This window comes from Wyeomyia smithii, chromosome 1 (assembly GCF_029784165.1).
Source record: "Wyeomyia smithii strain HCP4-BCI-WySm-NY-G18 chromosome 1, ASM2978416v1, whole genome shotgun sequence".
NCBI lineage: Eukaryota > Metazoa > Arthropoda > Insecta > Diptera > Culicidae > Wyeomyia > Wyeomyia smithii.
Genome location: NC_073694.1, coordinates 57,563,887 through 57,578,102, shown reverse-complemented (window position 1 = coordinate 57,578,102; position 14,216 = coordinate 57,563,887). Strand labels below are relative to the sequence as shown.

The 14,216-nt window shown below is 39.8% G+C and overlaps 1 protein-coding gene across 2 annotated transcripts; it reads right to left on the bottom strand.

Annotated features, from left to right (window-relative positions):
• Positions 1-542: 542 nt before the first annotated feature.
• Positions 543-3,444, bottom strand: LOC129717023 (uncharacterized). 2 transcript variants are annotated; one of them, XM_055666873.1, is made up of 3 exons: positions 2,914-3,444; positions 1,907-2,180; positions 543-1,842 (listed from the first exon to the last, which is right to left on the bottom strand). In XM_055666873.1, the coding sequence occupies exons 1-3, from the start codon at positions 3,031-3,033 to the stop codon at positions 545-547; spliced, it is 1,692 nt and encodes a 563-aa protein (XP_055522848.1). In that variant the 5' UTR covers positions 3,034-3,444; the 3' UTR covers positions 543-544. The 2 variants fall into 2 exon arrangements, with proteins under 2 accessions (XP_055522848.1, XP_055522851.1); XM_055666876.1 differs by having other exon boundaries at positions 1,907-2,148.
• Between the last annotated feature and the right edge of the window lie 10,772 nt (positions 3,445-14,216).

Below are 14,216 nucleotides of genomic sequence, written 5' to 3'. Positions count from 1 at the left end.
TTAAGAGTTCTGAAGATAGCCCGTTCATTTGACATCAGTTTTGTTAATATCGGTTGTGCAGTTTCTGAGATATTGATGTTTCGTGATTTTTACATTTTGATACATAACCTCGAAACCAAAAATCCGATTACAATGAAATTCAATAGCAACCTATGGGGTAACTACACCTTTCATTTGCAATTAATTTCACGAAAATCGGTCCAGCCATCTCTGAGAAAAGTGAGTGAGAAAAGAAAGTTGCACATACACATACATACATACATACAGGAAATGCTCAGCTCGTCGAACTAAGTCGAGTGATATACGACATTCGGCCCTCTGGAGCACCTTCATACCTTTAGTTTTTTCAGTGATTGCTATACCAAAACGAATAAGAAGTACTTGATCGGTATTGATAACAACAGTTTGCAAGAAGCAAATCACTGAAGACGTAGCTTAGCAGGCAAAATTTAGACTTTTCTAGCGACCAGATTTAACCTAAACGCAGAGGTCAGGAACCTATCCCTTCTTGAGACTTTCGGATGCAACTATCTAACACTCACTTCTATCGAAATATAATCTTATAATTGCATACGAGCCAGAGGCTCCCACTAAAGCAGTACACCAACAGAACCGACAGCACCACATTGTCTATCCTACAGTAAACGTATGCTACATTGACCAAAACGGCCAACAACACTACCAGGACACCACTGGTAAGACAGAGCGCACTCTTGGTTAGGCACCACTGGCGCGCATTAAACTTGCGCTTAATCACCAAATCCTGGTAAGAACAACTGATAGCGTGCCCAACGCCTATCAGCACACATCCGGATACAGTCCAGAAGCTGGATCGGGTCGAATATACGCAAAAGTAACCGAACGTTTTAAACAGAACACTGAAGATGAGCAGCTTGTCCTGCTGCTTGCGAAATTTAATATCACACCAGAGTAGCAGCAGCGAGCAGCCTGCCCAAGCGGAAGAAATGATGACAAACGACATCAGCAGCATCTGGCGGGGTTTCCCTCGATAGTAATAGTGGTATGACATAAACCGCGGTAGTAGCGTCAGGAAGAGAATGAAAATGCACAGATCTGTAGACTTCAGCAACAGGCAACTGTAGAATTTCATCTCGGTGAATGCGAACCGAACGGACGTCACTATTTTCGTGTTGAAATGCTGCTTGAGGTATAAACCTCGGTAGAAAGTTGTGATAGATTCCACCAGCTGATGGAATAATGTCCACTGATCCTTCTCGTTGAGTTTGCGAGCGAACACAGAGTTTGCTGTAGCTGCTTCATACGCTGCTATGTTTTCTTCGTCTTCTTCGATGATGATTTCTAAGATTTCCACTCCCTCTGAATTGAAATATTTACCCTCTCGGTTTAGCATGTCTTCATCAAGGTCATCTTCGAGATTGATTGGCATTTGGATCTCCTCCTCCGGCCGACTATAGTTTGCTGGATTTTTCCAGCTCATCATCGGTATTTGGAGTGCTTCCGGTTCAACCGCTTGCTGCTCGTCTGAACTTACGTAGCTTTTCGATACATCGTTGTAGAACGACTCGTTCCCTTTCTCCGTCCGCTGAACCATCGAATCTTGATCCAGCTTGAGATAATTCTTCTCATTCACGATCAGGATTGTTATCGGAATGATATTTAACAGCACACCGCCGAAGAGGATTAAAAGAGCACCGAGGATGTAATCGGTCCAAGGATAATGGAAGGTTACCAGCAGAAAAAGTAACGTCACCGACTGTCCGAACGAATGGAGAAATTTGATAACGAACATTTCCTTCTTTGCGTTGAAGATTTTTGCTAGTAGTTTCCACATTTTGGAGAATATTAGATGATATCCGTAGCCTTGAGAAGGAAAAAAATGCACTGTCAGGTTTCCTGTTGTTCTTGATATTCGACTCAAACTCACCACCTACTGAGCTGTATAGTAATACCACAGGTAGAAAACTTCCCCCGCTATCCGCACTATACATGGCGACCGTGCCGCTGGCTGAGATTCCTGTACCCAGAATTACCACTCCTATCAGTATCGACCGGGTGTTGCTGAGGTTGTAGCGCATAAACAGCGCGCGGTGGATCAGGTTGAATCCAAACAGTGCGGCCGACGGACAGATTAGCTGCTGCTCTCCCCAGCTGTCGATCAGGATCACACTGAAGAAGTAGATTGGGGAGAAGATGATGACCTGAATGGTGAGTATACAGTAGAGGTAGTGGGTTTTAGGGCAAGGTAATGCTAGTAGAAGAGGCGAAGCGATGTTCAGCGTCATGGTCGTGGGCAGAGTCTTTGTTTGGGAAGTGAGGAATCGGAGGGTCTAGATATTCAGGAGCAAGTAAGTTCTGGAATTTGCCAAAAAACTTATCCCTTATAACCATCAAGTTGATAACCTAAAGATAACCTTAATACTGACTGTTGAAACTGTTAATCTGTTATTTTATATTTTTGGGTTCTGACTACATATATTTATGTATATTATAAGAAAATTTGAATGTTCTAATTGATTCGAACGGAAATGAGAAAACGAATTTCCGATATTTTAGTACGACTTGAATGTAAACAAAAATAAAGCTGTTAGTTTAGATTTTAGTGGTGCAACTTATCACGATATCTCAAAGGCTTTAAAATCTTACTACTACTATAGAAATTATGGTGATTATGATGACAATGAGGGTGAGTTTAAGGAAACAAATGCGTTTGAAGAATTCGCTGCTTGCCAATATGTTTATGACACCTTGAGGCAAGTTTTTCCTGGTTGCAAGTGAAAAAGTCTTATCTTATCGATAGCCGTATAATACTAGATTAGGTGTTTGATCTGCTCAGTACGTAAGGGTAGGCGGCAACACACGACGTGACACACTCCACGATATGGCACATCCTAAACCCGTAGATAGACAACAAAAGTATAGCAAAATTCTTACGTTCATCATAAATATATAAAGCAGTAACTTCCATTTCGGTAGAATTAACACTATCAAATCAAAGATTCGTGGCTCGACTGATTCGTTGATGAATGCTTCCATTTCGCGGGATACAACCATAAAGTTTTAGCTACTTAATATTAGGTTGCTCGAACGGGTTTTCACAACGCATATCCTTCTACATGACCGAATTAAATTTCGTACGAAAGTCGTCAAAATTGCCAGCTCGTATCGTTGGCTTAACAGTTCAGTAGAACCACTCAAATGTTACTGCCGGAGTGCCTTGCGTTGACATTATCTGCTGCGCCGTCGTCATTATTGTCGTACGTGAACTTAAGTGTGTATGCGCCCAAAGGCGCTCCGGAACAGACAGGCTAAGACCGCTTTCACACATCGCCAACTCGCGCTTCGGTAGTTCCATTTTCCGTCAAACGAGGCAGCTAACCGCGTTATCTGGTTATCAGTCGTTATCAGTTGAAGCCAGTTAGTGATGTTTTTGTTCTGAGGAAGACGGCAGCAACACCCAGGTAAATATGTACCTTCAGGTCTTCAGGTTTGCCCACGATTCACTCCTCCAATCACTTTGACACTGGTTGCGATGGTGATGAGTGATGAGGCGTGACTGATGCGGCTTTGTTCACCGATAATATTTATTCAAACAGATTTCAGTTCGATTGTCCATTTCATTCTTGTTTGAATGACAAATTCGTTGCAGCGTTGTAGTTGGCTACAAAAATCAAAATTTCTGCTTTTTCTAGTAGATTTGTAACTATCCGTCTTTTCTTAGCTCACCATGTATTGTATTATTACATTGACAATAGACGTAGTCATAACTTACCATTCAGGTTTGACTTAGGGAGGGCTAGGCCTTACAATATTATTGAAGCTAGTCAGTCATATCTTCCGGATCAGAAGACTAGTTTTTCTTGGTTAAGTATTCGAGGAAATTTATTCAATAAAGATTGGTCTAGTGATCGCCATGAGATGGCTGACATACAATGGGTTTGTGTGGCACAATCTCGTCCCAGCTTACGGTATTTTTTTAATTAGAACGAATGACTAGAACTATGGAAACCGACGATATTCTAACCAGACGTGGCCGGCGCCGTTATTGGTTGATTCATTGTGCATCTTGAGTGGCTCGGACCCATCACGTAGTAGCAACCATTGACATGTACAGTGAGAAGTTCTCACTGAGAACTAAGCTAAGCTGAGTTAGAACGAATGACTAGAACCAAGATAATTTTTCAATGATTTAAGGAAAAATGACAGGCCATTGAACCAAATCACTAACATTCTGAGCTAATATCAAGAGTGAGAGACATGGCGTTGTCCTCCCCTAACCCTCCTTGGTTACGCCTGCATAGAACATCTCTTCTCATCGTTCTAAAAACGACCGTTAAATATTAAAAAGATACTGGGAAAAGTCTCCAATAAGAGACATACGGGAACCCAACGAATCAGAAATTGTGCAAAGTAATAATACTTTATCTACTATTTGCTACAATATTTTTTTTCACTGGAGTCGAGGCTGGCGTCATTTGTAGCGCTATCTGGTTACGAATTACTCAAATCTTTACACAAGTTTGGAACTCACCTTGGACATCGCAAACAGACCTATACCATCATCCAAGATGCAAAATGGATCTAAATACCCCCTGGCTTGGAATGTTCTCGTAGAGTATGAAAGAGTAGTGGTAGATCATGTTGTGATAGTCTAGTTCAGATTTCAAATTAAACTATGGTTTGTTTGATTGTTACAGTCATGTTTTGAGAATAAATTTGAACAACAAATAAAGTGATAAGAAAAAAATTGCTTTGTCCGTCATTACTGATTTTTTGCGCGTACTGCCTGAAGGCTTTCGCGTACCCCAGGTTGAGAACCGCGGATCTAGGCATTTGTTTTGTTCAGAATTAATACCCACCTCAAACTAGCAGTCGAATCACATCAAGCTAATTTGTGATATACTTGCACTAGGGTGGCAGCGAAAAGGGTCATGTCAAATTTCTAAAACCGACCATGTTCATTCTTTGGTCCAAGAAAATGATCTGTGCAAAATTCCAGCCAATCGGACATAATTTAGGGGTACCTCCAAGCGCTCAAAATTGTGATTTTTCGACCTTCAAGAAACTACCAAGGAAGTACAGGAAATTGGGAAAATCAAATTTTTTTTCGATGCCAAATGTTTTAAAAATGCATAAAACGTCGAGATCTGGTGTTATCTCGAAAAAAGTAGGAGGTTGTATCCAAGACACGACCGCATGAATGACGTAGACCTACGTACACTATTAACAAATGCATTGAGTGTTTCATTACCCTAGTAACACAACTGGTCTTATCAAAGTTTTATAGCGCTTTTTTGACTGTATTAAACCAATAATTTTACTTGGGTAATGAGTTATAATGTCTACTAATGAAGGGTTGTGAATTTCGTGAACCGGATTCAGCAGTTAGCAGAACGCGCCGAGTTAAAAACCATACACAGCACACACACAAATCATACCATATCATGGACACACACACACACATCATACCATATCATACAGACACATACACATCATGCCATATCATACACACCTACACACATCATACCATATCATACACACATCATACCATATCATACACACACAGCAAGCAAGCGATCAATCGGAGGACGTTATTTTTTATTCACTTCTGTTTGACGTTGTTGACGTTTTTTTTTATTTAATAGGGGGATTTGTTAGTAGCTTAAGTATTTATGATAAATATTAGTAAATAATGAGTATGTGTGTCCAATCACAAATGGTGACTTCTCAACACTGTTATTTTTTCTTCATCGATCTCAACACTGTTAGTAATTTGTAATTTTAATTGTTAGGATTTGTTTGCTTTCGCAATTAGGACTTATCATTCGTAGGGATTTAAACCTACTTGTCAAGAAAGGAAAGTAAACTTACAACTAACTTAAATGCTAACTTATTGGCTATAAAGAGAGCTTAGCGTAGCAATTGAGGATTGCAACGATTTTTGTCGAAAATTGTTGATAATTTTATTTGACATAGCTTCTAATGGTTCAACACCAGTAAGTCTATGTAATTCGAGTGTACCCAACCAAGGAGGACGCTTCAAAATCATTTTCAGAATTTTATTCTGAATCCTTTGGAGCGTTTTCTTCCTTGTTGAACAGCAACTTGACCAGATCGGTACAGCATAAAGCATTGCTGGTCTAAAAATTTGTTTGTAAATTAGTTAATTTTTTGTTCTTTAAACAAAGTTTAGAATTCCGGTTAATGAGAGGATATAAACATCTCGTATATTTGATGCACTTGGCTTGTATACTCTCAATGTGCTCTTTGAAAATAAGTTTTTTATCGTAAATTAGTCCCAAGTACTTAACCTTGTCAGACCAACTTAAAATAACCCCATTCTTGACAACGTGATTATTGTTTGGCTTAAGGAAAGAATAACCTTCAGATTTGTTAGCTCGTATCATCAGGGCCGGATTTACGATTGTGGGGGCCCGGGGCCCAGTTATAGTGGGGGCCCCGAAATAAAACAAAACCTTTTTTTTATCGTACGAGTTAAAAATATTTATTTGCTATTGAAAAGTTATCAAGTTTCGTGTTGTTTTGCAGAAAACTTATTAATTAAATAATCAACATTTAACTCCTTCAGTATACTCGTACTCGAAACTTAATAATGCTAAGACTGCCTTTCATTCTCCACAGTCGTACGCAACCTATTTTTAATTAGTTTCATCTTCGATTTTTTTTTTCTTGACACCTGAAAAAAAACCTAATTTGAAAAAATTGCGAGCCACAGGCAAAAATTTGCGCAAAATTTGAGAAAGACTGCGCAAATATAAGACGACTCTGACAATAATCTACAGAAACTAGGAAAAAACTACACACATCTGCAGGTCAATAAAATCTGCACACGAACTCAGAAAATCTGCATTTTGCAAAGCACATCTGGTGTTCCTGATTCGGACAAGTTAGCAAAAGCAATGCATTAAAAAAATTGTGGGTTTTCTTTCTCTGCTTTATCTCCCATGCGCGCTGGTTCGATTCAAATGGTGTGTTAATCTGTGTCATTCCAAGAGAATACAAGGCAGGGATGCCACATATTCAGATTTTTGAACTAAAAAAGCAATACAGAATCTGTATTACAAAATGTTGTCAAAAATACAGATTTTACAGAATCTTTTGCTATTCGAAATGAAATCAATTTTTTGGAAGGTTAAATTCAATTCAACGACTTTCAAACTTTTGTGAAAAAACCTGATGCTGTTTATGTTAGTATCGTTGCAGAAGAAGAGGGATGAGGCTTGGACGAAGGCGGAAAATAACGTTTCGAAATATTTGACGGGATTTCTATTTAAAATTTGTGAAACAAATTGCAAAGCTGTTCGATTTTATCGATTCTGTTGTAAAAACGGTAGCTTTATTCAATTCTAAACATTCGTGAAATTGGAAAATTTAAATGATTTGATTTCCAAAATTCGTAACAGTAACTGATCGACAAGACATGAATAACGAGTTTTACTCGCTAAGAACAAACTTTTTGACCGGAAGATTCGATGAAACAGATGACTTAACTTGGTCTGAGTAGTTGGACGCCACAATGCCAATGGTAAATTCATGTTTCCGTTACTGAGATCATTTGTGCGAATTTTTTCAATAATTCCACATTCTTCGGCTTTTGTAGAACGCATATTTTCAATATATAATTGCAGCAAGTCTAAAGCCAGAAATCTCATGGCCCCTAAGCTTATGAGCTCAATTTTAAAAGCTATAAGCTACGTTGCTAACCAAGCAGGAGCTACTAGAATTAAATTAACAAAAACATGCATGAACATCACGTAAAGATAAATAAGCAATATCGTGATCAGTTACTACATTTGATTAACTCGCCTAATTATAAGTTTGGAACCAATAAAAAATTAGGCCAAAGCAAAAAATGGTGATTTGTTTCAATATATTCTTTAAGGAAGAAGATTTTCATGCAACATTTTTAGTTTGCTGGATACAGATTTTTTATATAGATTTTTTAGCCCGTGAAACAGATAATACAGACATTTTCGAGCAAAAATACAGAAATAAATGTGGCAACCCTGATCCAAGGTGAGCTCTTATGGATGTAGTTGTGATATTGGCGCTAGCTAAAAAATAACACTGAAAGAAAGTGTCAGATTGAAATGGTCTGATCAAATTTTCTTACTGCAAATCGAACTTTTGATTAAATCTCATTTTTTAAAGAGAAAAAATCTTTTTATCAATTTGTGGGGGCCCCAAAAATGTGGGGGCCCGGGGCCCGGGCCCCCCCATAAATCCGGCTCTGCGTATCATATTAGTAACTCTGAGCAATTGATGAGTTGTGGAATGCTCATGGCGAAATCCAAACTGTTCACTTGCAAAAATTGAATTTTCATTGATGTGTGACATCATTCGGTTAAGAATAATTCTCTCAAACAGTTTACTTATTGAAGAAAGCAAACTGATTGGTCGGTAACTTGAAACTTCAGCTGGATTCTTATCCGGCTTTAAAATTGGAGTAATTTTTGCATTTTTCCATAATTTGGGAAAATATGCAATTTTGAGGCAGCAATTAAAAATTTTCACTAAAAATTCCGTTGTGCTCTCAGGGAGATGTTTGAATAGCATATTAAAGATTCCATCTTCACCAGGTGCTTTCATATTTTTGAAATTTTTAATAATTGATTTAATCTCATTCAAGTAAGTTTCAAATATTTCTGCAGGTAAAAAATTCTGGGAAGAAATTAAATCAAATTGACGTGTGACTTCATTTTCGATTGGACTCACAAAATTCAAATTTGAGTTATGAACACTCTCAAACTGTCTTTGAGCCTTTTGTTCATTGGATACAAGAAAACGTTCACCATCTTTTAAAACTGGAATAGGTTTTGAAGGTTTCTTAAGAATCTTCGACAGCTTCCGAAAGGGTTTTGAATATGGTTTCAATTTTTCAACTTTAGTCTCAAAATTTTGATTTCTCAGAAGAGTAAATCTATGTTTAATCTCTTTCTGTAAATCTAAGATGGGGAAGAGCACGATGTTTGATTCGGCGATGAATAACAATTGCAACCATCGGAACCCTGAATCCTATCATATCTATGAACCACGTAATTGGTATCATATTTTAATTTCATGTTAGGTTTCAAAAATGTTTCAGTAATAATTGCAATATGCACATTATTTACTGTTAAAAAATTAAAAAGCTCATTCTCATTGACCTTCAATGAGCGAGCATTCCAATTTAAAATTTTGATCGGTTTATTTAAAATCATTGCTAAATTTTAAATTAGAAACAATTTTAATTGTAAAATTGGTACCTATTTGAATGGCTTCAAACATTGATTTTGCCTGCAACATGGCGTTCATGAGATCGAACATTGCCTGTTGCAGAAAAGAAAGTTTACCTGCCGTAATAGGCCCCAGGCAGTTGACATTATAAAAAAATATTTTCGGTAGTAATATTAGCTGGGGTAATAGGTGTACAATTATTTTCTAGCGTATTTTGCTTACCCATATTAACGGTCATTTTCGAACTACCAACACAAGGCGGTATAATGTTCGAACTACCTGTAACCTGTGCATAAGTTAAACGGGTATGCAGAGGAGTAGGTAAACTATGCGTCACTGGTACGCTTGGAGAATTTTGTTTTGAAGCTTGTTTTAATTGGGAAATTGAATTTTGTTTACCTTGCCTTGCCTTAAGAATTGCTAAACGGACTGGGCATTGATAAAAATTCGACATATGGTTGCCGTTACAATTCGCACAGCGAAATTTTTCACTCTCTTTCACAGGACATGTGTCCTTTTTGTGAGAAGAGTCTCCACAATTAAGACATTTTTGGTCCATGTTACAGAATTTGGAACCATGGCCATAACGTTGGCAAGTACGGCATTGGGTGATATGCTTTTCACCTCCGCCAAACATCCTATAAACTTCCCACTTTACACGCACGTTATATAAAGCATGTGCTTTTTCAAAAAAAATTATGTTATTAACCTCACTGCGGTTAAAATGAATTAAATAATTTACAAGGGAAATTCCAGTTCGCTGACTGTTTTCGCCTCGTGATTTTTGTTTCATTAGAATTACTTGGGTAGGGGCTATGCCAAGTAATTCTATTAAAGTAAGTTTGATCTCATCAACGGTTTGATCGTTGGTGAGACCTTTCAAGACAACCTTGAACGGCTTGGCGTTCTTGGTGTCATATGTAAAAAATTTGTACATCTTGTCAGTTAAATACTGAACAAGACGATCACGACCCTTTATTGAGTCGGCTAATAAGCGGCATTTACCTCTACGGCCAATTTGATAGGTAACCTTAACGTCAGAAACAAACGATAAAAGTTCCCTTTTGAATATATTAAATTCAGAAGAAATAGTTACCACAATAGGTGGAACTTTCTCCTTTTTGAAGATTTTACATTTTGTATAGTTTCATTATTAAAAACTTCCATTTCACCAGCTTCTTGCTCAGGCAAAATATCAAAAGGATTGTCACTACAGACACTCGAAGTGTCAGAAAGAGATGCCTCTCTTTTCCTCCCCGCAGCGATGCGTGGTTTCTTTTTTCGTCCAGCCATTTCAGGTGATACAAAAAAGTGAAAACAAATGTTAAATTCAAAAGTAGGTAGTCTTGAGAAAGACTGATGGGAAATAATTTTTAGGTAGTCTTTAAAAGACACACTGACAAAACACAAACTTTGAAGCTATAGGCAGTCAAACCAGTCCACAAGCAACCGAAAACACGTCTGATCTGTAGGACAGTTCAAGACGCACTGACGTTGTTGACGTTATTTTTATTTCAACAAGGCTTGACAATTTTCAATAGTGCAATAGTTCGTAGATTCAAACAACATTTTTCTGCATTTGGGCAGATGCGTGTATAATTTTCCAATCGATTGCTGCAAGAATGAAGAAAAAAAAATTTGACAGAAAATCGACCTTCTGGGAATTAGCCGTTTTCTGAGCAACCGAAGGCCCAATATGGCATATTTTGAAACGGGTTTCTAAAATGAATCACAGTTTGTTCCAAACAAGATGTAAATTATTTTGATGTTCATTAGGTATCTCAAACTCGATTTCATTAGAATGGTTCATTTATTTTAACTAGGATTTAATCTCACGAATGTCACCTTTTTGAAGGTGACACGTATGCAAATTTTCCTCATGGGTGTCACCCCATAGAGGATGACACCCGGGGCGGACCGGCCCCCGCCCCCTCTCGCTATGCCAGTGCGAATGCGGATATCCGTAACATCCCTAGTCCGAACATCAACCACTCTCACGTGGCCGTCTTGCCCAGGAAATGTCTAATCGACTTGTGCGAAATTCCAACGCATAGGTAGTCGGATGAAAACATTCTTAGAGGAGAAGAATGCAGCACGGGTGAGAATGCTGCAGCACCGCACGAGAGCGAATGTAGAACGATTCAAACGTGCGCGGAGCAGGCAGAACTCAGGCCTTCGAAGGAAAAAGCGCCAGCAGGAGGAACAAGATCTCGAAGCGATGGAACACCTGTACTGCGTAGGCGACACCCGTAAGTTCTACGAGAAATTGAACAGTTTGCGCAGAGGCTGGATTGTAGCAACTATCGTGCAATCACACTGCCTATATAGTATTCTCCCAGCTTCTATGCCTCCCGTATCACTTATTGCAAAGAAATTCGCGGGGCAATATCAGCCGGGCTGCATGGGAGCCCGCGTCACCACGGACTAGATCTTTGCACTGCGGCAGGTACTGCGAGTAATGCTACGAGTACAATATATCCGGACAAAATAATATATTTCCGGACAAAATTACACGATTGGTCAGAGCGACGATGGATGGAGTGATGTGTGCAGTGCGAGTTTCGGGGACGCTCTCGAAGGTTGCGGTTTTCTTCTCTGCTTTTCAACATTGCCATGGAAGGTGATATAAGGGCGGGGATACGAGTGTTACGATCTCCAGGAAGTCCGACCAGTTACTTGGCTTCACCGACTACATTGACATTATTGCACCCAACTGTGAGGCGTTGACGGAAACGTACAGCAGACTTAAGGTAGAGGGTCGGACTAGTCATAAACACGTCTAAGACAAAATACATGAGAAGTAAAGGCTTGAGGGAAAACTCTGTTAGCCTGCTCACCACGGATTCTAATCGACGGTGACGAAATTGCGGTGGTAGATGAGTTTGTGTATTTGGGCTCACTAGAGACCGCGAACAATGACACTAGCAGAGAGCTTAAAAGACAGATAATGGCCGTGAATCTCGTTTATTTTGGACTGCGGAAAACGCTTCGATCGAATAAAATTCGCCGCTCCACTAAGTTGACCATCTACAAAACACTCATTAAACCGGTAGTCCTCTATGGCCACGAAGCATGGATCTTGCTCGTGGAGGACCAGCGTGCCCTTGGGGTTTTCGAATGGAAGGTGCTGCGTACGATCTACGGTGGGGTGCAGATGGGAAATGGGACATGGAGACGACGAATTAACTCGGAGTTGAATCAGTTGCTGGGGGAACCCACTATAGTCCATGCGGCTAAAATCGGAACGCTACGGCGAGCTGGGCATGTCGTAAGAATGTCGTACGAAAGCCCAGTCAAAATAGTTCTGGGTATCGACCCAATAGGAACGCTGCGCAGCGTGCACCGTAGATCAACCAAGTGGAAGAAGATCTCCGCAGCCTACACAATCTACAAAAGTGGCGACGAGCAGCCATGGGTCGAGTACAATGGCGTCGGCTCTCTGATACAGCAAAAGCCACACAGGCCTTCGTCTGATTGGTAAGGTAAGGTAATTTCAAAGATATGCTGGAGTGAATGATACTGGGTGTACCTCACCGCGACCTTGACTTCCGCAATAAGAATTTTGGTTTCCGCTATCCCACATGACCATGTCTCATACGCGTACAGGACTACAAGTCTTACAAACGTCTTCTAAATTCATGATGCACATGGTATGGAGCGAAGTTTATCAGACCTCAAGGTCTTGTGAAGTACGTAGTAGGCACGCCTTCAGCTACAATACGTCTGCGGATTTCTCTGCAGCAGTTGTTGTCTGATGTTACCAATTATCACCATCTCGAATTCATCTCCGCCGATTGCTACGTTGCTGGCTATGCGAGTACTATCGCGCTCGATTGTTCCTGTCAGCAGATATCTGGCCTTCGATGTGTTTACCTTCAATTAAACCTCACGTTTCAGCTTGGTGTTCTGTTCAGCAAACGCCAGGAACGTCTTTTCGACAAGGCCTACGTCGAGAGCGAAGCAGATGGACTAGTTGTATTTATTAAAGATCGTGTCACGCATGTTGAAGGTCGCACGTTTCATCAAGCACAATATTGAACAGGAACAGAAAGCAGGAAAGACCGTTGCCTTGTCGAAGTCAAACGTGCTTGATAGCGCACCCGAAATCTTCTAGCAACACTCTACACCAGCGGTTCTCAACCTTTTTTGTCCGCGTACCCCTTGGCAATATTTTTTATATCGATTGTACCCTCTTTGGCTTGGAACGTTCTCGCAGAATGGGAGAGAGTAGTGGTAGATCATGTTGGGGAAGTCTAGTACAGGTTTAAAATTGTATTATGGTGTGTTTGATTGCTACAGTTATGATTCAAAAGCATGATTGAACAGCAAATAAAGTATTGTAAAGAAAAATTGCTTTGTCAGCCATTACTGATTTTTCTCTCGCGTACCCCCTGAAGGCTCTCGAGTACCCCCAGGGGTACGCGTACCCCAGGTTGAGAAACGCTGCTCTACACCATCCTTAGGTTAGGCTTGTCAGTTTTGCAGTCAAACCATTTCCGTCAAAAATTTTTCATAGCTTTATGCGATCGATCGTATCGTAAGCGGCCTTGAAATCAATGAGTAGGTTGTGTCAGGTTCTGTAATAGCGAAAAAATTTGGTTCGTTGTCCATCGATCATCCACCAAACCGGTTTGATAACTTCCCATAAATCTTATTGCTAGCAGCGAGAGACGGCGTTTCTTCTGCGGTTTTGGTCTTTGTCTCTGCGCTATTCATCCATCGATATTCCTTTATCCTTGTCCCAAAATTTCGTTATGTTGAGTTTCTTCTAGAATTTATGTGTTTCTTGAGAACAGGCTCCATTTTTTCACATTTCAAACCTTCCAGATGGCGCTTCAAGTCCCAGAAAAGACGGATTTGTTGCCTTTGTTTCTGATTATATCACATCATGTTTTGACCCGTTTTGACGAGCCCTTTGCTGCAGTATCAATACTCGCGCTGCATTCTCCTCGTCTAAAATAGTTTGACAGCCCTCGTCGAACTAGCCGTTACGTCAATAT

Bases quoted from the DNA above. Each gene is read 5' to 3' on its own strand.
- LOC129717023 (XM_055666873.1), bottom strand. From the start codon at position 3,033: ATGGTTGTATCCCGCGAAATGGAAGCATTCATCAACGAATCAGTCGAG. The intron at 2,181-2,913 runs GTAAGAATTTTG...CTCACCATTCAG, and splicing joins TTTATATATTTATGATGAAC to GTCATCATCTTCTCCCCAAT. The intron at 1,843-1,906 runs GTGAGTTTGAGT...TTCCTTCTCAAG, and splicing joins ACTATACAGCTCAGTAGGTG to GCTACGGATATCATCTAATA.